Genomic DNA, 26,153 nt, shown 5'->3' with positions numbered 1-26,153 from the left:
CGCTGTTATTTACACAGCAAACGCTCTGAGGAAGCTGGCGATATTTATTTGTGTGCGATTCCACATTACAGACACTGCGACTTTCTGTAACCAGCTCCTCATCCCTTACATTGAACAGCATCCAGAGTGAAAGCGAAACCAGCCCCTGTGCACTCAGTGTGCAGCTAAGAGAAGCGTTTCCCACGTGCATCAGCTCCGAACATCCACGTGTGCTGCCCAAAGGGTTACAGCAGGGATCCAGCTCCAGCTCAGGGGCACTGAGAGCATCTCAACCAGAACAAGGTAAGGAGTTGCAGACAGCAAGTGGTAAAATCGCTCAAATCAGGCTTAAAACTGGAGGTGAGTTACCTGGAGCGTGGTAGGTGGGCACTGCATTCCTTGTTCGCATTTCCACGCTGAACAGTATTAAATGGAGTTCTTGTAGGGCTAATTCCTAAGGAATAACCCAAACTGACCTGAAACATAACAAGCTGCCTGGCTATCCCTTCCTTACATATAACAGAGTATCTAATTCTATGTACTGCCAGGAAAATCCAGACAATGTTTACTGCTGTCCCAAAACAATGACAAATAACTGCAGGCCTTTCAAAATGGCTTCTAAAAACCAGTTCAATAAAGGCTTCCAAAGTATTCCATCACCTCTGCTTCCACAGTGCACAGTAACACACACACCAGCTTGATTTTAACAGGCCAGAGAGGAAGCTGGGTGCTTAAAATACCTACCTACCTAAAAACGAATCCACATTATGGAGCCTTCAGCAAAGACTGTTGAAAGAAAACAAACAAAACAATTGTGGTAATCTTTTAGGTAAGACTTATAATGTAGAACAAGTTGTCAGAGCAAGTTACAGCTTTAAGGGCTAGCAATTTTGACAGTGTCCCTTTGAGCACAGGAGAGCGCAGGGACTGGCAGGACAGCAAAAGGTCACTTGGTCACACGGATCTGCTGCCTCTTTTGTGCTCATCTCCAGACCCACCAGGCTTGTCCCAATTAATTATTAAAATCTGCGGGGAAAATATGGCTGTAGATAAAAAGGTACAGCCTTAAATTGTGGGGAAGCTGGAGGATGGCAGCGTGGTCAGAAGCAGCGCAGAAAAGCAGCTGAGCCATGATATCCAGCCTACGAGCTTCAGACACAAGCAGAAGTCATTTACATCCAGTCATGTTTCTGTGCTTCAAATACCAGAGAAAGGGGAACTCCTGGATTTTCCTCCCTTTGTTTTCAGCTCAGCAGTGCTGCATTACGAAAGGTCACCAAACCCAAATAGACAAGATATATGTGGATATTTAAAATAACTTATTTTTTCCAGTATAACTATTGATTTCTATTGCTAGTGAACTACACAAATCCCATACAATTCTGTGGACGCCCTAAAAATGTCTGTCCCAGCCAGGATTCACACGGCGATGAGCCCCAACTATCAACTGCATTTCTTCATTGATGACAGGAATATCAGGGTAAGGCTTTGAAAGTGATTGCACGTGCCCTTGGATGGGTTTTCTAGGATTCTAGGATCAACGCAGAGGAGAAAATGTCAGCACAAAAGGCACATGTGTGCATTCAATGGGCTGGTTCTGGTCTATCGCTGTCTCAGAGAAATAAAACAAATAGCACAGATTCCAACCAGCTCCCTCTGTTCCATACTCTGCGTGTAATCCCCCTGTGGAATATGTAAATTAAAAACGAAATAATCATTGAAAATATATATTTTCACATTTCCCACAATAAAAATCTTCAAACAACAGAAAACATTCACTTACATTATCGAGGCAGCAATTCCAAAGATATTGCCTTCCTTCTCTCTCTCCCAATGACATTTTTATTTCTTATTAGAGCTCACTGTAAGCCCCACAATAATACCAGCGCTCCTCCTGCACGCTGCTGTTTGCCATTTCCCGGTTCTCCTGTAGTTGAGATGCCTGTTCTGCCATTGCAGGGAGAGGCCAATTAATTAATGTGTTTGTTCTGCAACAAAACATGTGGCCTGTGACCTTCTGCTTTTCAAAATGCAACTTTTGCATTTGCTCCCGTGACTCAGCCCTGATTTGTTATCTTTACATAACAGCAAACAATAAGACATAATTACGACGATGCCACATTACTTCCGTTTTAACAGAAAAAAATGAGCCTCTTTCTCTTCTCAGACACACACACAGAGATACACAAACACAGCAGAGCTTTTATCTGCTGGGTGCAAGGGGAGAAACATTTAAACACTAGCAGTAGAGCAGCACAGCCCCGGTTCAGGTGGTAAATGGCAGGTATGGTAAGAGGAAATACACTTGTACTTCTGAGTGCGACCTGACACCCACAGCCAATGCCAGGAGCACTGCTCTATGTTCAACCATAACTGTGACTCAGTGTTTTTATCTCCCAGCAGTGGGACCTACCATGCATCCTGCTCCAAGAAGCCTCAGCAGAGGTTCTGCTTCTGCCTCTGTCACTTCCTTTCAGCTTCTCTGCTATTCCTGCCTCTCTCCCCACACGAAGACATTTTCCTATAGACGGATCGGGAGAAAACATATTTGTGAATGTACGAACAGATTTTCTTCTTATGATACATAACTTTGGCATGCAGTCAGGTTGCAAAGATAATCTTTTTCTCTATCTTCCCTCGCTAATGAAGAGGAACTGCCTCTGGGGCTAAGGACAGAAGGTGAGATCTGCCTGATGCAGTTCACACCTGCTGGGCACATGATTCCAGACATCCCTGGTTCCTGGATGACAGGCATCCCAGCAACCAAGCCACACGCACACAGGCTTGGGAGTGATGTGGGAGTACTATGGAGCACTAATTCCAGCTATCCCTTGGGATCATGTTTCCTTTTCAAAGGAAAAGGCCGTACCGCATCCCCTTACTTGTCTGGGATTAAAACTACTTCAAGCCCAAATATCCCTGACTTTGCAAAACTTCTGAAAACCAACCCATGCAGTTGTTTACGGCCTTTAAATGCCACCTCGAGAGCTGATAGCCATACATACCTATTGCAGCTTCCAATTTAGCTCCCGCGGTTACATCTGACCCACGGGGAGGGATTGGGTTCCCACGGCCCCTCAGAAAGGACCCGCTGCTGACATTTAGCTGCCAACAGGATGGCAGAGCACAACCCAGAAACAGGGCTGGGGGGAGCTGTGCCTATTGCTCATGCCCACGGCAGGTTGTTTTTCTGTGCCCGATAGCACGTCTCTTGCTGCCCGTAAAGCACATTGGCTAAGCAGTGAGCACGAGGAACGGCAATAAAAGCAGTTTGTGGGAGGCAGCCAAGAAGCATGGCTGGAGGCTGATGCCTAGAAAGCAGAGACTTGCAGTCAGCAGGATTCCGCATCCATGGCATCAGCTGCTTGAGGATATGGGCTCGGCACAGACAGCCCTGTGGGGAGGTGGTTTGGACACAGCCATAGGTCTGCTCGTGCTTTGTTCTAGCATGAAAAAGGAGATCCCGAGCGCTGGTGGAACCATGACATCAGTACACTGCAATGTACAGAGCAGCCAAGGACTCAGCCAGGAGGTTTGGAAAGGAGAGGACCGTGGTGTATCACTGCTGTGCGTCCCCTCACTGCAAAACAACACTGGGCAGCTGTGGCAGCCAGCTGTGTCCATGGAAGCCCAGCATGTGGCAAACGGGATGAGAAATGGAGCCCTTACAGACTGCAGCAGGTGCTCCGCCAGGGCTGTCCCTGGCTATCACAGAACAAGGGGCTAATCAACAGGGGGAATCAGACAGAAGATGCACAAAGTGTCTCCAGAATTGGATAACTTTCGAGATGGAAATGCTCAGTAGAGAAAACCAAGCCTGCCTGTCCTGCACTGCAAAGCCCAAGCACAATCTCCAGAGACTGACGCTGACCTCTCCTCACTCCAACCTCCTTTCAGGAGCCATAGGGAGCTATGAGGCCTCCTCAAAGCTTCCTTCAGACTGAACCATGCCTGTTCCCTCAGTCATTCCCAACAGGACTGCGCTCCAGACTCTGCCCAGCTCTGTTGTCTGTCTCTGGACACACACTCCATGGCCTCCCTGTCTTTTCTGCACAGAGGGGCCCAGAACTGCACAGGTACCACTCGAGGCACCAGAATCCCACACCGTGGCAGTGGAAGGGGCCTCTGGATCTCTCCCAGCCCGACCACAGTGTCCAGGTGGGTCTGGCCCCATCTGCCTGCCTCCACCCTTCAGGTGTGGGTTAGTGCTGTTCACAGAATCACAGAATGACCCGGGTTGGAAGGGACCTCAAGGATCATGTAGTTCCAACCCCCCTGCCTGGCAGGGCCACCAAACATACACCTTTACTAGATCAGGTTGCCCAGGGCCCCGTCCAACCTGGTCTTGAACACCTCCAAGGACGGGGCATCCACAACCTCACTGTGCAGCCTGTTCCAGTTCCTAACCACTCTCCTAGTAAAGAACTTCCCCCTAACATCCAACCTAAATCTTCCCTCCTTCAACTTAAAACCATTTCCCCTACTCCTGCTATTGTCAGCCCTTTCCAAGAGTTTACTCCCCTCCTGGCAGTAAGTTCCCTTCAGGTACTGAAAGGCTGCAATGAGGTCACCTCGCAACCTTCTCTTCTCCAGGCTGAACAAACCCAACTCCCTCAGCCTGTCCTCATAGTGGAGGTGCTCCAGCCCCCTGATCATTTTCGTGGCCCTGTTCAGAGTCCTTTGGGCGCACAGCTCTCAGCCCGTCCCCATCAGGGGACCTGCCCGGTGCTCTCCCAGCACTGCTCGATCTGTACAGCCCCGCAGCTCGGCCTTGCATCAGCTCCCTGCGGCGGGGCGGGCCGGGCCGCTGCTTGTGGGACGGCAGCAGGCCGTGCCGTGGGAGGGCCGAGGAGGGGCCGGGCCGCGACTGCCCGGATGGCGCCGCTCCAGCCCCGCGCGGCCCGGCCCCGGGGCGCGCCCAAATATAGCCCGGGGCGGGGAGGCCGCGGGGCCGCTTCGTGACCGCGCCGCTTCTCAGCGCCCGCCTCCGGGAGCAGCCGACCGGCGGCACGGGGTAAACGGGGTAAAAAGGGCCGGGAGCGCGGGGCCTAACGCGCCCTAATGCCGGCACGGCCGCTGCGCGCCGCCAGGCCCTGCCCGAACCGGGAGCGGGGCCGCGGGGAGGGACGGGCGGACGGGGCTGCCCAGGTACGGCCCGAGTACGGCCCGGCCGCAGCGTCCCACAGGTGCGGGGTGGCGGTTAGCGGCCGTTCGCTCGCGGGGCATCCCCGTGTGCTCGGCTCCATCGCGTGCGGGGCGGCTGCTGCGGGCCCGGGCTGCCGGGGGCTCCGGCGCTTCCCGGCTCTTTTATGTAAGCGTTGTGCGGGGGGGAGCTGGTAGGAACGGGGGGAAAGCGAGGAGACCGCGGCGGCTCCGTGCCCGCTCGGTGCCCGCTCGGAGCCGCAGTCGGGCGGGGTACGGCCCGCAGGTGTCCCCGCTGGACTCCGCAGCTGCCCCGCCTCCCCTCGGCCCCGTTGTGCGGCTGGAGGTGCCGGCAGGGCGTGAGCGCGGTGCGGGGATGCTGAACTCTGTACGGCAGGGCGGGGGCACTTGGGGCTTGTGTTGAGCGCTTAGAGACGGTATTGCTGCTGGGTGAGAGTGTGTGGGTGGAATAAGGAACTCCTGAGCTGCTTCGGGAAGACCAGGTTGGACGGGGCCCTGGGCAACCTGATCTAGTAAAGGTGTATGTTTGGTGGCCCTGCCAGGCAGGGGGGTTGGAACTACATGATCCTTGAGGTCCCTTCCAACCCGGGTCATGATTCTGTGATCACTGCAGCGGATGTTTGTACACCCATTACTGCAGGAGGGTGGGAGTTGCACGTGGACACCTTGAGTGGGGACCAGCCGGACCTGCTGTGTGCCATGAGCTGAGCAGGCCCTGTCTGCGTGCTGTGCTGCCGTGAGCTCTCAAGGGGCAAAGTATTGCATTGATGGGAGGAGTGGCACAGGAACTCATCCTTACTGTGCTGACACATAGCTAGAAGCACTGCAGAGGGAAGGACTGAAGGGTTTGGAGTGCTGTGCCCGGAGCTGTTAGCAGTGCAGACTCTTGTGTTTATCATCTGGTGGTGGTCAGGTTACAGCTGTGCTTTTTGAGTCTTATTTTCGTTCTCCCTGCTGCAGTTTCTCTGAACTACTCTCTCTATTCCATGTTTCCAGCCAGAGAGTTACCCACGTGTGAAGCTTGCTCAAGAGTTGTTACACCATCAGCTTTGAAGACAGCCGGGTCCCTCTGTAAGATAATCCCCAGCCGTGGCTGAGGAGCGGGCTCAGGAGGCAGCTGTTGGCAGCACGGTGTATTTTTAACTGTAGTTGATCACGCCTTCCCCTTTCCTCAGTTGGTGTAGGTGCAGTTCCTCAGCAGCACGCAGTGATGGGAGCAGTGAGTGATGAGTAGTAATGACTCAGTGTGGTATTTGGAGATCCGACTGTTGATAGTTGAGGTGGCTCTTCTGTAATAGCAACAAGTGCGGTGTTATTTATGTCAGTCTCTTACCATGCAGGATGAAAGCTTTCAGTGAGGACATGTGAACGTGAAAAATTATGCAGACGTTATGACTGATTGACAGCGTTACTTTGTGTGTAACAGTCTATGGCTGAGTGTTTTGTTTTACTTAGCTGTGTGTGCATATGTGTGTACACAGGAGCACAGTGACAGCGATGTCCTAGGCTGTGCCCTTCTGTATAATGAACTGCTATATCTGGAGACCCATTACTGCCTGGTAATCTGTTGCTAATAGAAGCGCAGGAAACTGGATGGGTTCAAAGGCCTTCAAGTGCACACCAGCTTTCCAAGTGAAAGCTCATACAGGTTCCCTTCTGCTGTGTGCTTCCTGTTCATAGTGCTCTGCGTGCTTTAGCAAACACATAAGATAAATGTGCTGTCCCCCCCCATGATGTTCAGCCTGCAATTATTACTTTACTTCCACGTGTACGTATCTTGCTGCTTTCATAACAGGCCTTCCCATTTGCAGGCAACCCTGTTGGGCAACAGCTTGCATCTATCTGCTGCCTCATTTTGGTGAGTTTACATGCTGGCAAATGGAATTTCAAGAATTAATTTATCTTTTCTAAAGCTTTATGGGCCTTTGTTCCACTTCATTTAAACCAGGGGTCCCCGATATTGCAGTTGCAGATAGAAGTGGGAAGGTCTTCATTGAATTGAGGAAGACCTTGTGTACCTCAGCTGCTCTGTGGGTGTTTGTGGGGCAGGATTGGAGCTACAGCTGCAGCTCTTGCTACTGTAGGTGTATTCTGCTCCTTCCAAATAGCACTGCTTTATAAAACTTTATTGCATCACGAGCAAACAATTTGCAATCAAAACTCTTCTACGTTATCATAGCATTGATTTTTATTTCCTTTTTCTAGCAGTGCAGCAGGAGAAGCATTTTCTATCTCTAAATAACTGCATTTGATCCAAGTTCCCAAGCAAACGTGTAACTGCCTCAGAGGATTCCAAATGCCAGATGAACTCGCCCAGAGTTATAAATGTAAAGTGCAAATGGAGATTGGGTTGGCGTTCCTCTGCTGGCTGGGTACCGAGCCTTGGATGGAGACTCAGTTGCTTCTCAAAGTGTTTCTCAAACCAAGTGTTAGTTCTTCTTTCACAATGATACCGACTGCGTGCCCCTGCTGTTGGCTGGGAGCTGAGTTCAACGCTGTGTGTTAAAGTAGGCTACTTCCTTGACACGCCTACGTAATTAACCTAGTTTGTATGTGTTTTTCTTCCTTTGGGCGAGTACCTGCCTGTATATGCAGATCTGTGTCCAATCCCGTAGTGTGTTTAACGTACAGGGTTTTACTTTTCTCCCTTGCTATTTGCCTTGGAGTGGGAGGAGAGAGGGAAGGAGCTGTAGGTAGAGGTATGAGGATGAAGCTGAACTGCTGGGCTGCCTGTCAAGTATCTGTGCTAAACACAAAGTGAATGAGGAATGCCAGAGGAGGATAACACCTATACAGTAACTTCTTCTAACTCCTCCTTGCCTCATCTGTAATACAAGTTGTTGGTTTGTATGTTTGAATTTTATTTTGGGTTCGTGGGTTGTTGTTTTTGGGGGTTTTTTTGGTGATTGATGGCAGTATGTGAGATGGGAAAGGAAACTGAAAAATACAAATAGGACAGAGAGAAGTCCAAGTGAAACCCTTGTAGGGTTAAAGCAGTTGGGCTGCCGTCTAACCCTGGTGGGAAGATCTTGGTCACCTAAGCACAAAGAGCAAGGAAATGGGAAGCAAGGGAAGGGCGAGGATGGAGGGACTGTTCTTTGTTTCCCCATGGTTCTCGTGTGCCGTGCAGCTCCTTTTGGGCCTGCTCACCGCGTGGGCAGGATTCTCCCCATATGGCAAACTGCTGCTTTGCTTCCACTAATTAGTGGAAGCTGCCCTGTGGGATTTGGGAACTTTAAATTTAGGGTGTAGGAACTTTAAAATTTGTAGCGCGGTCTATGGCTTCAAGGGACTCTAACCCTGCCAGCTGTTGAGATATTATGGGCTGTGTTTCTGTGCTTGCTTGGTGAGGTTGTTCTGGGATAATTACTTTAATTAAAAGTGCTGTAACTCGTGTTTAAGAACCTGAAGTAACCATTAGAAGCTTTAGGAGAGGATCTGGAGTGTCATCTTCAGCAGCGTTTCGGTGACAGCCGAGTTCTGCATCCGCTGGATGCTTGTCTTGGTGTGTGGCCTCACTTACAGCTGTGGCTTGCAGGAATGAGATTCAGAAGTCACGAGGGCGTGTGTCAGAGCCCAGATTGTGAGATAACCAGCTTTGGTGGCCTCTCAGTGTGTCGCTTTGTTCTCACTGCTGGGCAGAGCAGAGGGCAGCCCAGGAGGTGGGAGCTGCACAGGCTGAGCACAGAGGTGGTTGTGGTAGTGCTGCAGGGCAAGCTTCTCCAGAGCTGGCTGATTGAAGCTTTAATTACTGCCTTCTAAGTTGCTTACTTTAGTTAGCGTGGTCTGACATGCTATGTAAAGTGTTAACCGCTTTAGTCACTTAAGAAGCAGACAAGAACAGCTACACAGGGCATGGTGGATGACTGTGTTGTGTGTGGGGTGTTAATGTGATCCCATAACATCCTTTTTCTTTTTTTTCCACGTTCTTTGAGCATTTCCTACATGGATGCATCCTGCAAGCTGTTGGCACTGCCTGCAGTAAGTCCTGATTGTGGCCTGGTTCATCGCAGTCCAGTGCACCAGCACTGCAGCTCCCTTTTAAGCAGCCCAGCCAGAAGGATCCAAAGCTTCATTACAAGGATAGCAGCGGCTGGAGAAGTGGAGGCAGCGCAGGGTGCCCAGCTCTTCCTGCAGGATCTTTGGTTTGGGGCTCGTGTCCCCCAGTGTTCACCTGAGAAGCTTTGGCACAACTGGAAGGTGCTGGATTAGCCAGTGCTACCGCGCAAGTGGTGGGTTGTTCTAACCCTAGTGGGGATGATTATAAGTTTTCTATTTTTGAGTCTTCCATTGAATGACTCACTTTATTAGATGTGTTCATTTAAAATGGAATGTGAAGCACCCAGATTCCATGGTAATGGCCTCATAAAGCGCTCAGATATACAACATAACAGATTGGATTTCTTCTCTTAATTTAACAGGTTTTGCGTCTCATACACCATGTCTGATGGCAGCATACAGGGCGTCACACTTATTGCAAAGCTTTACAGTTTGTATCCATCTGTCTCTGCATTTTTGCTAAAGTAGTCATCTTCCTTTGATCTCCAGCTTGCGGTACTGCGTCTGAATCTTCCTTCGCTCCCTCCTCCCCCATTCCTTTCCCGGTGCCCTCTGCAGCTCTAACCCCATACCTCGCTAATTAGAAGGGAGCCTAGAAGCGGGGCTATCCGGAGAGGGCTGGGAGCATCACAGGTATGTGTGCTGGCAGGCTGTAATTACAGAATCCCAGCCAACAGCAGGTTGCCAGCTCCGTGCCTGGGCTGTGCTCCTCCTGGGCATCACAGTGGCCTGATGTGAGCGGTGGGGAGGTAGAGACCCATCACATGGGACGGCCCTGCTCAGAAGCTGCCCTCGAGGACGGGTGTTGAAATAGTTTATTTAGAAACAGGATGTAAGTTGTGCTCTATCTGCTTTCTGGATTTATTTATTATTAGTTGGGTAGGAGTTCAGTGCAGGAGGGAGTGGTTCCTGCTGTGAAGGCTGTTGGTAGTGAGTGCTTAGAAACCGAAAGCTTGAGTTTGTCCTGATAAAACCCCTTGTGTGGTTCCCATTTCCCGTAGGCTGGCTCTTTCTTCTCCTTTGTGCTCCCTTCTGTAGTTTGTAGCACGCTTCTGATAGGCAGTCTTGACATAGCTACCAACTTGAGCTGGTGCCGCTGTGAATCCCTGTGTGTTGGTGCTCTGCTGCCTTGCTGGAAGTGTCCCCTGTGGGTTGCTCACCACGTCTGGGCAGCTCACAGTGCACATGGTGCCTGGTGCTCGTGCTGTGCCTTATGGCAGCACAGGGCTCCCTGGCCCACCAAGGGTGCCACCAGCCCTGTAGGACATGGACCCACGGGTGCTGCACATCAAAACATGCCTTGAATCAAGGAGTGAGGCTTGCTTTACCTGGAGATATACAGCGTTAAACTGTGCTTACAGCATTAACACTGTGGGCCTGTGAGCCATTTTTAAAGACCGCTGAGAATATTTGTGTTCTGGAAGGAAGGTTTATTTCTGACGGCGCTGCTTCTTGTGCTGCATGCTGTTACGGTATGTCTTAATATAACATCCTGAGATCCCATCACAAGTTGTTGATCGCAGCTTGGAAGAAAGTCAAGTTTTATTATCTACTTGGAATAGATGAGGGTTTTTGAGTTTAGGCTCTTGTCTGTATCTGTGGCACTCCACGTACGATCTTTGCCATCATTACGTGGCCTGCATTCTTTCCTATTTCCTCTTCTGCTCTCTGGTTCATCCTGTTTGGCGCTTGCAGTAGCCCTTAGAAGCGGTTCTGGGACACAGGGAACACCTCCACAGGTGCGTGCTTAGCGAGCCTGGCATTTCTCTGTGTGTGCTGGCATTGGGCCACAGAGCTTCCTGGGCTGTGTGTGGGCTCAGCCGTGCTCCTGCCATCCTCCTGCCCTGATCAGGGCTGTGTGGGTTAGGAGCTACTGTGAGGGCTGGAGGAAACTATGGTGCTGGGCCCTGTGGGAGCACAGAATCACAGGGACTGGAAGGGGCTTTTGGAGCTCCCCCAGCCCATCTGGCCCTGTACTGGGGAGCCCAGCACTGCACACAGTGCTCCAGCTGGGCCCCTGCCCCAAGGCAGAGCAGATGTGAGGAGCATCTCCCTGCCCTGCTGGCCACACTCTGTGCAATGCACCCTAAAATGTGACAGCTGACCATACAGGAGGTGTCTGTCACTGTTTCCAAGAGCGATTCCAAGAGCTGCTCTCCTGTCTCAAGGGCCGAGGGACCCAGTGCCATGCTGACAGTTGGGCTGGAAGTTGGCCATAACAAGGGAATCAAGGTGCCGCACTGTTCCTGGTGTCACACTGGGGCAGAGCTGTGATGTGGCACATGGAATGGCATTGTGGTGTAGTTAGGGTGCAATGGGGTCTGGCGGCAGTGCCTTTGTGCCCTGCTGGAGGCTGTGCTCTCATAGGGTGTAATGCTTCAGTGGGAGAAATCTGAAGGTGGGAAGGGTTAGTTTGCCAAAAGACGGTGTAAAAGACACCGTTCTGAGGGGGTTTGCTTGCCTCATTCAGAACTTCCAGGAAACCAATTCTGAGCTGAGCTTTTGTGTGATTCTGATAATCTGTTGGTCTTCAGAAGCTGTTCATGCGTGTGAAGGAGCACGTTGTGCTGTGTTAGTGCCGGTGGTGGAGGTGCTTCAAGGCTTTCTGGGTTGTGGGGTGTTTCTTGTGCTGCCTGGGGCTGCTCAGAGCGATTCCCCCATCTGGGAGATGTGGCAGTGGGAGCTCCTGAACTGATGCAGCGGTGAGTGGGAGACTTGGGGTCGGTGCCTGCTGGTTCTGGAGCAGGAAACAGGTGAGGTGTGTCTCTGAGTATGAAGAATAGGTGTAATATTTGCTAGTAGCTAAATTCTCAGCTGTGACCCAGAACGGCTTTTATTCTTTATGTGGCTTGAGGATTTCAATAGCAAAATGTAGTCGGAAGAAAGCAGTACTTCAAGCTACTGAAAAAAGCATTGGGTAGTTATTTATGTAACTCAGCGAGTGCCGAGTTTTTCTTTTATTATATTCATAAATGTGTGCAAACAGCTTGGAAATGGAGCACGCAGATTTTGTGCTTCTTCATACATGCAGTGATAGTTCAGGTTTGGATCACAGGCAGAGGAAATTCGGTTTTGGTTGGTGCAGCAGGAGTTCTGTTAACACGTAACTAAAGGTGCCATGGTCAATGGATGACAAGATGTGATGGAATTCCTTCCTTCTTAAAGAGCTGGAGTTGTTCAGCAATCACAGAATGTTGGTTAGAAGGGACCTCAAAGCACCATGCAGTGCAATCCCCCCTGCTGAAGCAGGAGCACTGGGCTCAGGTCACACAGATGAGTTTTGAATGTCTCCAGAGAAGGAGACCCCACCACCTCTGTGCAACCCATTCCAGAGTTCTCTTACCCTCCCCATGAAGAAGCTTTTTCTAGTATTTATGCAGGACCTTCTATGTTCCAGCTTGCCCCCACTGCCCCGTGTCTTATCATTGGATGTCATGAGAAGAGCCTGGCTCCATCCTCATCATGCTCACTCTTCACATATTTATAAACATGAATGAGGTCACCCCTCAGTCTCCTCCAAGCTAAACAGACCCCACTCCTGCAGCCTTTCCTTGTAAGGGAGCTTCTCCATTCCCTTCACCATCTTTGTGGCTCTGGGCTTATGGAAAGGAAAGCTGTTATTGCGACGCAGCAGGACACACAGTCCTGGTATCATGATTCCCTTGCTTTAAAAACAAAAAACTGCCATAATTGTCAGGGGTTCGCATGGTTATATGAAGCAGAGCAGGTCTCTGGGGTGTTGGGATGGCGGTTGGATGCACCTCCAGCTCTTTGCTTTGGCCCTGCTGAGCAGAGATGTGGGGCTTTGGCTCTGCTAGCTCGTACCCGGGCTTCACAGCTAAACACAATGATTTAAGGAGAAACAAGCGCTAGGACAAACTTCCATTTGTTGTATTGAAAGCCAGTGTTTTTTCTGTCATGTAAGTTGGCTTGTTGGAAGATGCTAATTTGTTCTTTTGAAACTTGCTTGGATTCTAGAGCATATTATGTTCCCAGAGCAGGCATTTCTGAGCCGGGTCTTGCAGTGTTATTTGAAGTGGCTCTGTGCTGCTGCATAAGGTGTGTGAAACTCCTTGAAGGCTGCCTCCAGTTTGCAGTTAGAAGTTGAGTTATTATTCTAACGACTTGGAGAGACTATGGTGGCAGTGTGAAGTACACAGAGTGCTCGGCTGTGTATCTGTGTTTGCCTCTGCCACGTGCAGCCATGGGTGGTACATGACCCTCCTCCAGTCACAGCACAGAGGAAAGATGAAGTTGGTCCTTTTTGAGACTGAAGTATAAAGTGAGTGGAAAACATGAGACTCCACTTACAGTCCAATAAGGGTCGTCTTTGTGCTGGGAACCCTTCAGAGCGTGTGTGCTGCTCTACCCAAAAACGCTGGGGAAGGTACAAGTCCTGTCTTCCTGCACAAGTCGCTGTCAGTACGTACAACATCATTCCTACATCACTTGTGCTTTCTCCCCTGAGCGTGCTGCAAGCACAGTGCCCAGGAGTGAGGATGGTATCAATCTTTAAAACAAAGTTTTCCTATTTATCTTGTTTTTAAACATCTCTGGTGCCACTTGTAATGCCAACTGAAAGGTGGAATGATGCCCGGAGCCTCCCCTGCAATGCTGCATATGCACAGGGGCTCTCAGGGCTGCGTGTGCTGCCAGTGCTAAGTCTTTTGTGCTGGGGCTGCTGTGCAGAGCTGGGGCACAAAGCTGCCCTTGTCACCTCAAAACTCTGAGCACCGTCTGAGCTGTTCTGACTTGACACATGTTGTTTCTATGGGATGCGGGCTGCCTTGGTCCTGGGAGGATGGGTTGGGTTGTACCTACTTAAGATTCAGGTCAGTTCCATGCAAATTTTTCATTCAGCCCCCAAACACTGGGCCTTTTAAGAATGTTCCTGACCTACATAGGCCTGGCTTTAATACCTCTGAAGCTAGATTATAGAGTTCTGTGCTTGTTTTAAACCACTTGGTCTTGTCCCCTGCCTCTGCTGCCTCTCACTGCTGAAGGAGCCGTTCCTGGCCGACAGCACATCGCTTCTGTGCTGTGCCTGGGTAGGATGAGCTGCGCTGGGGAGCTGTGGGAGCAGGGCTGTAATTCCTGGTGGAGACATGGAGTGCTGTTGGGATAATAGGTTGTAAGAATGGTCTTGGTGGGATGGAGGGTAGCTGAAGGTGATCTTGCAAGCAGGTCAGCTGTTCTGCTGCAAGAAGGATGTGGGGGCCGTCTGACTGATGGCAATGTTCTTACTCTGCTACTGTCACAGTATTGTAAGCACTTGCCATGTATGCAGGTGTGTACAGCACCATGCGTGTGTGTACCCACGCATCTCCCCGTATGCTTAAAGTCTCTTGTCATTCTGCTTGAGTTGCAAATAGCAGAGCATTCTGGTTTGCCTCTGTCTGCATTTGTTTAGAAATCACTGCTATTGCGATGAAAATCGTTAATTAATCTATTGCTACTCTTAAGTTTCGACTTGTCACAACATTATCTTCATCTTCTAGAAATGGTCTATTCTGTGTTGCCTAGATTCTGACGTGGAATAACTGCCTATTAATTTTTATCTTCTTTTCTTACAGTAAAAAATGGCATTTCAGAAGGCAGTGAAAGGAACTGTTCTCATTGGAGGAGGTGCCATAGCAACAGTTTTTGGCCTCTCTCAATTTTCTCAGTATAGAAACAAACACGTAAGTATTAATTATGACTTCTGATAAAATATGAAGCTTAAAATCTGTTTGAGCGTATGTTAGGCTTATACGAATAGCTTTGTTTGGGAAGGGATGCCAAGAGCTCTCAGCTTGATTTGCTCCGTGCTATCTGGAGGATGCCATTAAATGATGTTTCACCGTTGCAGGTCCTTAACAAGTGGAAGAGTATGATTCATTGTTTAAGAAGTGTCCTTTGGGTACCCCTAGGGATGTGACTTAGTTGCTGGAGGAGTGAGAAATACCAGCTGAAGTACCAGCTGCTCAAAGTACATAGAAACACCAGCATTACCTGAGAGTCTCAGCTTCATACAATGACTGTGGCAACTCTTGGGCAGTTCAGAAAACTGATAATTGTTTTAGGGTGGGATCTGTAGGAAGGCTTCTGTGTCTGCTGGCCTTGGTGTCTCTCTGGGTCGGCACAGCCTTGACAGAGATATGTTCAAGGCATGGTGTTCCATACAGTTTCAAGCTCAGTCAGAGCTCTGGCCTGATTTACTTCCATCCAGTTCTGGAAAGGGCTTAAGCCTTAAGTGGCCTTTCAGATGATACCAGTTTAGCAGCTAGGTGAGCAGGTGCTCATTTTTCAGGATCCTTTCTGCTTCTCACCTTAGAAATGCAATTGGTCAGCTCCTTATCAACAGCAAGTTATTGTGAGCTGCTTAGCTACCTTGTATTTACTGTGGGATCCCATTCATACCCCAAGAGCTCAAACCCAGGGATACAGGTAGATGTTAACTTCATGAAGGTGTGCAGGATGGGTCTGAATAGATGATTATCGGAGGCTTCTGGCTGTTTCCATGTGCAGGGGAGTACAGTTGAGATATTGGTGAAGCAAATGAGATGAGTCATTTCCAGGGAACCTAGCTGGAAAGTGAATAAGCCAGGATCCTTATAGCTTCAGATACTGTTGCAAGAAATAAAGCCTAGCATTTTAAGTGAGCTTCCCATTGGACTGCCTGTTTTGAGCCTGGCTGCTAATCCAACTCTCTCTGGAGCCGTTATCATAGGATGTTACAATCTGGCTTCATTACTGTCGGAGACTGCAGCTTCGAATCTTAGGACTGCTAAATAAAAGGAGTTGGAAGGCACAACTGATCTGGATAGATAATTTGTCATATATGCAATATTGCAGAATTCACGAATTTCCAGTTTTCTGCCATTACTGGATGGTCATTCTAAATTTCCAAAGGCAAATTAAAGAAACAGGGGTGTTAATATGAGAAAATCCACTTGTCCCTTGATTTCTGGACCTATTGTGTAGTGTCTGTCTACAGAGGATCTGAAAAATTTCCAGCATATGTGTAAGCAAATGGATCTGTCAAGTGAACAGCATGTTGTTTTCATGTTGTACTAACTTGCACATTTCCCACGTGATGTCCCTCAAAGCTTCTGCCTTAAACACCTAATATAGGGCAGCAGGTGGAACATGACTGCGGGGATTGACACAAAGGAGGACAGTCCATTTGTAGTGTTGACATATCTAAGCTGTGGGCATGTCCCCCAGCCCAAGTGTCCTCTTTTTAATAATGCCTGCCAATCAAATGTGTGCTAGGGCAAAGATCTTGTCTTCCTGTGCCAGGGAAGGATATTGCCCCAAGATGTGCACTAATTGGCTACACACTGCAGGAAGTCTGTTTGTTATTTCAAGATCAGAATCCGTCACATAATAAGACAGAAATGAAGTGCACGTAAAGCAGCATGCTTGGTTTGAAGGTGGCTCTGGATGTCTGTGCAGTGCTTAACATCCCAGAATTAGAGCACCCATGTGCTGAATAGACTCCGTGGGTCAGTAATCCCGAGTGTGGTGTGGTTGACTTTCCTGTCTTTGTTCTGTGTTTGCTCAGCTGATGCTGGGTTCTTCAGTGAAACTCGGCTGCCCCAGGGGAAAAGCAGAGGGGTGGTGAGCTGCTGGCTCTGGAGAATGGGTGGGAGATCCCTTGGGTCTGTTAGCTGTGTAATTAATACGTGGTTTACCTGCTGAAAGTGGTGAGTTTTGCTATTTTCTGATGTTGGAACTGAAGTTGTTCTTGCCAGGCTTAAGCCTGGATGAGAATGGTGTGGTTAGTGCCGTTAGCCTTGCATGGGTGTAAGGAATGGGAAGGTGTTTACACCCTGGAAATACAACACAGTGGGTTCTGATCTGTCCTGTTGTCTGGTTGTTTATCCCAACTTATTTTCATGTAACAGAGATAAAAATGTTGACTCCTGGGAGACAGTTTCTGCAGCAGCAACTGAGGCAATAGAGATGTATGTTCCCTGATTGTGTGCGGCATATACAGGCATGAAGCAGTTGAGTCAGTTCTCCTGACTGTGTGTTGTTTTTTGAGCTGAGCAGAGAGAGGATGGGAGCATGTGTTGACATGACGGAGTTGTTGAATTTAACTCGGAAGCGGATAGATGAATACGGCTCTTCTGATGGTGACCTGATCACTGGGGTATTTACTGAATTAATATGAAGGCTTAGTTCCTTTCCATAAATTAAATACATCTTGAGCAGTGCGAACAGTTCTCCAGCTTGGGCACACTACGTTCACTACTGATTCTGGGCTTTGTGGGGCGAAGGAATCGCTCATTGCAGGGAGTCCAGTGCAGACAGCGACGACATGATAATACATCGGAGCTTGCTTTGGGGCTTTTAATTACTTTCATTTTCTTTTTTAATGAATAGGGATGATGAATTTGCCTCCGCGAACCTACCTGGAGATTTACATTAGCCAAATTAACAAGAATGCTTGCTTATGGATTACTAGATCACTTTATAACTTGATGATTGAATTCAGACTGCCAAACTACATTTCTTCTCACTAAGAGCGTAATCAAAACCATTCAAGGAACTCTTGCCTGAGAAATTGTAGATATAAACAGCAATTGCTTATTTCAGTAAACATACTTGTTCACTGCCAAACTAATCACATTATTGCAGATGGAATCCCTGTATGCAGCTTTTCTTCAGTCTCACATTTAATTGACAGCAAGATGAATCATATCTATATCAATTCCTAGGCTGCTAATCACTGTACTTACTTTCAGTTACTCGTGTACTGATCTCTGGTCTTTTGCTGCACCAGGGACTGTTTGCTTGGAGCTCTCTTTTATTGTATTTGTTGTAGATAATGCATTTTAAGGAAACTAAATGGTGTCAGTGCTTCACAAACTCTGACTTTTTATTGTATTCCTTTTCCTGAAGTTAAGGGAAGCACTTAGGAAATAGTCTGTATTGCCACAGAGGGCAGTGGTAGCTCTGGCTGTTACCTCGCCTGTGAAGCACTGTAGCAGTTTTCCAGTATGGAAGTGGAAAGAAAGTCTTTGTATTACAGTCTGTGTAATCTGTGATGGAGATGAGCTTGGTCATTAGTTGTGTGTTCTGAATGTACACTTTCTTTAGACGGGGCTAGAGGTTACTGGATTGCATTGTCAGCTGCAGTGATAAGGTTATAGCAACACAGAAATAATACATTTCACAGTTCAAGCCAAGTTGAAGCTTCAGAGTGTGGCTGAGTTTACCAGTAATTTCCAGTGGGTATTGCAAGAATCCCTTCTACCTTAGGCTCCCCAGGTCTGCTACCAGAGCTCCAGCAAGCACAGAATTGCTATAGCTGAGGAGGAGCTGCGCCATTTGGCCGATAGCTGCTGGAAACCTCTTCAGCTGCAGATAGGAGCAGATGGCTGCAAGTGACAGAGCTACCTTTTGTCAGTCAAGCTGTTTTGCAATGGCAGGTGTGCGTTCCCTTCCCTCTGCAAATGCCAGGGAAGCACTTGGAGTTCTTAAAATCTGAAGGTGGCTTGTACATGCAGATAGCTCTCTGCAGCTTCAGGCCACTGTGGGACTGCTGGATGGTGAGGAGAGCAGTGAGGCAGGGCATGCTGCTGGGGGGGGTTGTAGGTGGGCTTTGTCACTTGAATGTAATGCATCTTTAGTCCAAGCAGCAGATTTAATTGATGTAAGACAGCCTGTGCCCACGGCTCCTAGAAAGAACAGAAGCTACATTCATAGAATCCTTAGGATTGGAGAAGACCTCTAGGATGCCCAAGCGCAGCCCACCCCCACCATACCCACTGACTGTGCCTTTGTGCCACATCCCCATGGCTCTGGAACACCTCCCACGGATGAGGACTTGGGGCATAGGGCTTAAACACTTGGATTTTTGTTTTCTGCTTGTAAAGGAAGTGTAAATTCCAGGAAACTCTCTGGAAGGAAAAAAAAAAAATTGGCCTTAATTTCCTGTTCGTTTCGGTCCATTCTGCATCTCCGGGTTAGTTACTCTGACCCCAGTCTCTGTAGTGCATGTTTTAAGATTGCAGTGATTTAAAAGCATCTTCTGGAAGTGCAGGTGGGAAACATGAGTCCTTTGGGTCTTTGGAATAAACAAACTAACTAGAGGTGAGAGGAACTCGCTGCCTGGCTGTGTGCAGAGTGGAGGCAGTGGTGTGTGAGGGAAACCTGGGTGGAAGAGAGCTGGAATGCAAAGCTGGAGCTGCAAGCAAACAAACAGCCAACGTGGCTCTTGTGATCTTGACTGTTTTTAATAGTATTTGTTCCATAGTGCTTTAATACAATATTATCATTAAATAAAGGTAAAGTGACTTGAAATATTTCAGTTTACCTTCTGGGTAATAGAAAGTGTTGTGCCTTGTTGAATGTATATTTAAGTGTGTGTGTGGCTTTTGGATATACTTTAAATGCGGATCTTGTTTTCTTTTTAATAATTGTAGGGCGCCTTGGTGAACGTTCAAGCTGCAGAAGCAGTGACTGTTCCCATAAAGAACGATTTTCCTACAAGAGAAGAGCAGATTTTGACACTAAAAAACACACCTGAGTTTGATGTTCTTATCATAGGTGGAGGAGCAACAGGATGTGGCTGTGCCTTAGATGCAGTCACTAGAGGTAAGACTTCATTCTTGGATTACATGGTTTATAATAATTAATTACATTGGCTTTCAAAAGCCGCTTGAAGGTAAAGAATGTGTCCTCTGCTTCTTGCTTAGAGGTTTTACCTGTAGTCACGCTTGCATGCCTGCAGGAGAGAGAAGACAACAGCTGCATAACACTTCTAGCACATGGTGTTTCTGAATGGAGCAAGTATGAATTCACAATGAGGCATATGGCTCTCAAGCTCGCGTTTTCTGTAATGTGAGATATACAACCTCTGCTAATGCTTTGTAGCTGCTTGTTGCATTGCAGGTTTAGGGCAGGCTGTTTGGATGTACCAGGGAGAGCCTGCTCTCAGTGTTCAGTCTGCAGCTGCATATGTAGGTTTGTGCTCTCCTGGCTCCTCTGTTGTGAGATTAGCTGTGTAGCTGGTTTAAGAAGCTACTTATGTGGAAGAACTGATTGTTAACCTTCTGTCAGAAAGCTTGAGATAAAAATAAGTTCAAGATGATGCTTCCTACCTGACTTCTTCAAGGGGCTGAGAATGTATGTATGGCAGTGGGCTCCCGCCTGGCTGATGTGTGGCAGCTCGTCTGTCCTGTGCAGAGCTCTGGTTATGGGGGGAGTGCAGGGCAAATATAAAATAGTCACAAAGTTGTTCAGGTTGTTTAGCATGCAGGTACGTGTCAGAAGTAAGAGGCAAAACCCGACTCCAGAAGTGTTCTATAGAGTTTGATTTGGAACCAGGTTGAGCAGCAAGGTGTGCATCGCTGTTGGCTACCTGTGAGTCAAGTTACTGATTCTTATTCATTTATAATTAAAAGTAACTTTGGATCTTTTCATTTCGCCCTTTGCTGTACTGTGGTAGGAAATACAGTTGTAAAGCAGAGGGAAATGACTGTAGGTAATAGTTCCTTTTAGTAGATGTTCTGATTAGATCAGTGGGTTTCTGAAGTGTGAAATATTCCTAGACATTTGGTTAATGAATTGTGTGTTGTTGCTGTTCATTCATGGAACTTGCTCTTCTATTATGCTTGCTTCGCTTAACAACAAATTTTGCTTTTCATGAGTTTGATATATTTTCAGCAAATTATTTCTGATTGTATCCATTAATCTTCAGTCACATTTGACAAAAATAAATTACTCTGATCTTTGGAAGTTACCAGTAATAATTAGTTTAAGGACAGAAGTTTTGGGAGACCAGCAGATGTTAAAATGGCACACAGCAGCCCTGAAACATGGAAGGACCCAAGGGCTGTCTGCTCATGCAGAGGCTCCCAGGCTCACGTGTCACTGTGCTGCTGGTGGTCCCAAAGCCCGACCACTGAGTTTCTTTTTTGCCTCGTCTTCCTGATATTCAGATTCCTCCAGTTGGAGGGATCTGCTCCAGTAACTTCTGTAACCAATTGCCAGTTCCATGTGTTTGTCTGCACTGTAAGGAAGAGATGGCCACCAAGCTGTCCTGTGCTGCTTTCCTTCCTTAGGTTTCCTTATACTGGAGTACCACTGGCTGTCTTGCAGCGGTATGCCAAATACAACCCTGCTCTGTGCTAGCAAAACACAGCGTCTGGCAGCCTCACACCTGTCTGAGTGCCTGCGAGGCTTTGTGCTGTCCGGTAGCTGACATTGTGTGTGTGCCCTTTGCCTGTGCAAGGTGTAAAAGAAGGATGTCTGTGTTGCATGAGTGCTGCAATGTGTGCATGGTAAGCTGCAGATCAACTGCAAAGGTTTGGATGGGCTGGTAGGCAGAGGTGAAATGCTCAGTTCCTAATCCTAAAAGGCTGTTCAGACTCGGATTCAGAAGGCTCTGGAACTCTGCATGCTCCATCTTAATCCTGTAGCTGTTTTTAGGCTCACTGGAAAGGGCTGCAAGTTTTCAGCCTGCAGTATTGGATATATTGTCTGGCACTCTGCTACTTTTATGTAGCCTTGTGCTGCACATTAGATGTCCTCCTCCTACATGGAGGAAAACCTGCCTCCCTCCTTCCTTAGTTCATTTAGTCTCTAGAACAAGTAGGACTGTGCTGGAGCTCTGCCACTGTCACTGGGGTTCACCGTGCTTTTCCTTTGAAGTGTTCCTCCAACCACTCCATCACCCCTTTCAATGGCATAGCCTTAAGGTTTGGTTGACTGAATCACAGAATTGGTTTGGGCTGTCAGCAGTCTTCTTGGGAAGCCTTCTGGGGAGCAAATGATGGCAGTGCCCTTGTTCACAAGACATCACAGGGATGACTTTGAAGCATCAATCCCATAAGCTCTCCCTTGAGTGTGCACCCATTGCAGATGGGCCCTCTTCTGGCACTGGGAGCCTCTGGAGCAAACTTTGGAGAGAAGGCAGGGTTGCCAGGTATTTATCTGGCTGCTGCGCTGTTGAAATAATTAGTGTGCTAGTTTGAGCTCTCTGCTGCAAAGAGTTAAGGGTATTCATGAAAATACTCTGTTCCTGCCATGAATACAAACTATAATTTGCTTGAGGGAGCATGGCCCCTATAATGTACTGTAATGCCTTTCTATTGTGAAATATCCAGGTTTTAATGTGCTTCTGTTTAAGTTCTGTTTTGACTTTTCCCTCAGGAAGAAGGCTAAAATTTTTCATTACAATATAGACAGTGCACTACACTTTGAATACAAATTTATCCATGTACAGAGTAATTTTTCTTGTGATTGTCTCTACCCTAGAGAAGTGTCTTTAATGAATTACATACAAATTGTGTAATTTAAGAAGTTAATTTGGTTTTCTGGTAACACAGGACTAAAAACAGCCCTTCTAGAAAGAGATGATTTCTCATCAGGGACCAGCAGCAGGAGTACTAAATTGATCCATGGTGGAGTGAGGTATCTTCAGAAGGCCATCATGAAGCTGGATTTTGAACAGGTAATTGTTTATGCAGGTTGTTAAGCAAAAATTGCTAGTAGACACTTTCCCTATCCCAATTACATCAGAGTTCTTTATTTCTCTAATACTTGACAGCACATGGTGGCTGTGGATTGCAACACAGAAAATGTCTTCTCCAGTTGAGCTTTCCAGAATAGGGAAATTGGTGGTGCCCTTTCTCACTAAATTCACTTGCAGGCAATCTAACAGCTGTACCTTTTAGACTGTGGATGTGCTGGGGAGGGAGGGCAGAAACACCGACTTGAAAATACAAGGAGCTTCTTAGCTGTAAGGATCAGATTTGGGGGAGTGAGGGGCTGCCCTGATGATTTTGAACTGGGTAAGGAAAATATGATAAAGAAGTGATTATGTCCATATGATGATTATGTGTGTGATTAACATTTTATGTACTTCTGTGTTGCCTCAGTCTGGTGGAAGTTGCTGTTCTTACTTTCAGAAACCAATTTGTCTGAGACTTCTCTAATTTACAATACATTTTAGTGATGATAATGGTGCCAGAGAAACAGGGACCTCCCAGGATCAATAAAACCAAAACCATGGTTACCCACCTGTAGAAATCACCATCGTTTTTTTGCCCAAGAACCACTCGATATTGATAGATATCACTGGTTTGGAGAGGAACATTTCTGCATTTGCAGCTCAGAGTTCTGTGGGATTAAAGTGTGGGAATCTGCACCACAGCAATACCTTGGGATGTGCTCTGAACCTCCTCTATGGCCTCCTGCTCCTAGTTAGTAGTTCTGCAGCTTGCTGGGCATTAACTTCAAGTGGAAAATTGGTCAACTGACCAGCCAAGATTCCAAAGGGAATCCACTTAAGCTTAACCTGCTATGAAAGTATTTTCCTTAATTTCTGATTTTAATTTTTTTCCAGGAAGGTTTATGTGAGATATATGCATTGATTATCAGTTTTCTCATTAAATGTTGCATTCTGGGGCAAAAATGGGTCACTTGAAATTCATATATATATATATTATTTATTTTCAGTACAAGATGGTGAAAGAAGCACTTCAGGAGCGTGCAAACCTACTTGAAATAGCTCCTCACCTATCAGCTCCTTTGCCTATCATGCTGCCTGTTTACAAGTAAGCTCTGCTATCGTACCTCTCCTTTAGCATGTCCTTTGACAAGCAAAGGTATTTCCCTGGAGAAGTTTCCAGATGCCTTTTCCCAGCTGTCTTTAGACCTGTCAGAACCTTCTCCTCTTCCCAGAGGTGAGATGTTGCAGTGTTGCAGAATCGTGATGTGCCCTCATGTCACGAGCCTGGTATCGCTGCTGCCAGACTCTGACTTCTTGGTGCATTTTAACCATTAGAATTGGTGTAGAGGAGGGGAGTTTGCAGCTGGAATGAACTCATAATACCCAGGATATAATTTACTGTTCTTTCCAGTACATCCTTGTCTTCAGTGCACGCTATTATTGTTTTCTTCAAAATGTTCTAGAAAAAAACAGGTGCTGAGTTTAGCTGACTTTCAGCAGTGAGGAGATCAGCTGAGAGCAGCAAACAGTTCGTAGCTTCCTGCACATTTACTTACATAGTGTTCTGAATTTGTTCTATAGTACAAAAGTAAAACCAGAGCAGTACAGCAGGCTGGGTTACCAGAACTATTACTAGAAGTGTGAGCTTTCATTTTTAACTTCCCATAAAGTTAGATTGTGTGTTTTTTTTTTCTTGCAGATGGTGGCAGTTGCCGTATTACTGGTTTGGAATAAAACTGTACGACCTCGTGGCAGGAAGTCACTGTCTGAAAAGTAGTTATGTACTCAGCAAGTCAAGAGCCTTGGAGCACTTTCCTATGCTGCGCAAAGACAAGCTTGTTGGAGCTATTGTCTATTATGATGGTATGTTCCTTTTATGTGGCTCTTATTACATTGTTCTACATTTTGGGGGGAGAATGGAGGAACACATGTACATCAGCTACTCTCCAAAGGGATGAATGACTTGAAGGATTCAGTTTGCATCTTAATTTATATCTGTCAAATTGATGCTTATGGTGCTTACTACAGTGATATAAGGGATATAATTGTGGTCATTCTGGTAATGACAAATAGTGTACTGTGGTACGACTGGTTTGAAAAGAATTTCAAACCTAAGATTTCTGCCAAAAGACCTTTACTTAAAGAGTTACAAAATCATGGGAGGAGAAGGTGTCTCCAGCTGGAGTTGTTACTAAGACTTGGTTCTGATAGATTCTGATCTGGTTTTGTGCAACATGCATGCACAGTCAGCCTTAGGGAGACAGAGGATGCTTTCTGCAAGTTTTCCAATGCTGCATTTGTCTTGAAATAGCAGTTTTTGTGTTCAGAAGCCTTCATGCTTACACAAGATCATCATTCATGTTTGTGATGCAAGAATGCTGGTAAGTCTTATTTTGTTGTGTGAAATGAGTGATGGTAAGTCCCTAGCAGAGTGTCACAGCAATAGGTGCCACAGTGGGTCTTCTGAGCAGGGACTCCCTGTCTTTGTCTCAGCAGCATCTACAGAAATTGGAGGCAGCCTGAAAACAAAACTGGTAAAGGATTACTTGGTTTCCTTGGCATAGAGCTACCTGGAAGTCTTGCTTGTCCAGAATACTATGCTTGTGTTGAGTCACAGGTGTCCTGAGCTCTGTCCACACTGTGACATCTCAGTGCTTTCTGCTGTTATGCAAGTTGTATCCCTGAACTGTCAGAACTTCAGTGTTCTTACATACTGAATTCTGTATGAATTCTAAATGCTGGAAAGCACTTCATGAGTTGGAGTAGAGTGTACTGTCATAACTGCTTTATTGATGCACTTTGATCTGACAACGTATAGAAGACAGAGCACTTTTGTTTTGCAGCAGACTTGTATGCTGTTTTGTAGCGTGTTTAGTTGGATTGTTTATTCCCCATTTTTCATTTCTCTTTTATTTTGCTTCCAAAGGAGAAAGTTCTGCTAAAACTTTCTCAATAATGAGGCCATTTTGGTAATAGCAAAACATAAGCGTGTTAAGCATAGGAAGACAAGAAGGCCCCAGATTCCTTGCAGGCCTGGAGGAGCCCTCCAGTGAATAAATAGCTTAAATGCTGACATGCTTCAGTAGTGGTACATTTCAACTTAGATTTTACCTGGAGATGTTGCTTTTTGACCTTTTGGGAACCAGGAATGTCTTCACACAAAATTGATGACAGAGGCTGTACTTTTCTCTATTTAGAACTTCATTTATACTATTCATCAGCTTATCAATAGGGGCTTTTGTACAGGGAAGAAGTAGGAGGGCCTCTTGAAACATGCTGGCTGGGGTAATATTAGCAAGGCCTCTGGCACAAGTGCCTGCTGGTGATTGTAAGCTGTCTTATAGAGGCCAGTGCAGTGAAAAATAGACCTGGACGCTTGTGTGCATAGGATCTTATTTGGGAATGGAGTGAGAATTAAAAAATGGACTTAGATTCCTCAGAGAGATGTAAAAGTTTACTTCTTTCTGTTTAAGATACAGAGGAAATAAGTGGTTATTTAAAAACA

At 47.0% G+C, this 26,153-nt stretch overlaps 1 protein-coding gene and 1 long non-coding RNA gene across 5 annotated transcripts in view; one reads left to right on the top strand and one right to left on the bottom strand.

The window, feature by feature from the left end:
- Positions 1-511: 511 nt before the first annotated feature.
- On the bottom strand, positions 512-4,255 carry LOC116653695. The gene is made up of 3 exons (XR_004308056.1): positions 2,985-4,255; positions 1,763-2,500; positions 512-1,662 (listed from the first exon to the last, which is right to left on the bottom strand). It is a non-coding gene; the product is annotated as an uncharacterized LOC116653695 (long non-coding RNA).
- A 569-nt stretch (positions 4,256-4,824) lies between these two features.
- Positions 4,825-26,153, top strand: part of GPD2 (glycerol-3-phosphate dehydrogenase 2) — a 46,818-nt gene continuing 25,489 nt past the window's right edge. The window contains exons 1-6 of one of the 4 annotated variants that reach the window (XM_015869089.2): positions 4,825-4,993; positions 14,775-14,882; positions 19,617-19,788; positions 22,524-22,648; positions 23,656-23,753; positions 24,348-24,511. In XM_015869089.2, coding sequence (XP_015724575.1) covers positions 14,781-14,882; positions 19,617-19,788; positions 22,524-22,648; positions 23,656-23,753; positions 24,348-24,511 — 661 coding nt within the window. In that variant the 5' untranslated portion in view covers positions 4,825-4,993; positions 14,775-14,780. Of the gene's footprint in view, positions 5,002-5,201; positions 5,291-14,131; positions 14,250-14,774; positions 14,883-19,616; positions 19,789-22,523; positions 22,649-23,655; positions 23,754-24,347; positions 24,512-26,153 lie in introns of those variants that run through there. The other 3 variants (XM_032445760.1, XM_015869091.2, XM_032445759.1) reach the window with 3 other exon arrangements.

This window comes from Coturnix japonica, chromosome 7 (genome assembly GCF_001577835.2).
Source record: "Coturnix japonica isolate 7356 chromosome 7, Coturnix japonica 2.1, whole genome shotgun sequence".
Taxonomy (NCBI): domain Eukaryota; kingdom Metazoa; phylum Chordata; class Aves; order Galliformes; family Phasianidae; genus Coturnix; species Coturnix japonica.
This window is presented reverse-complemented; position numbering and strand designations above follow the sequence as displayed.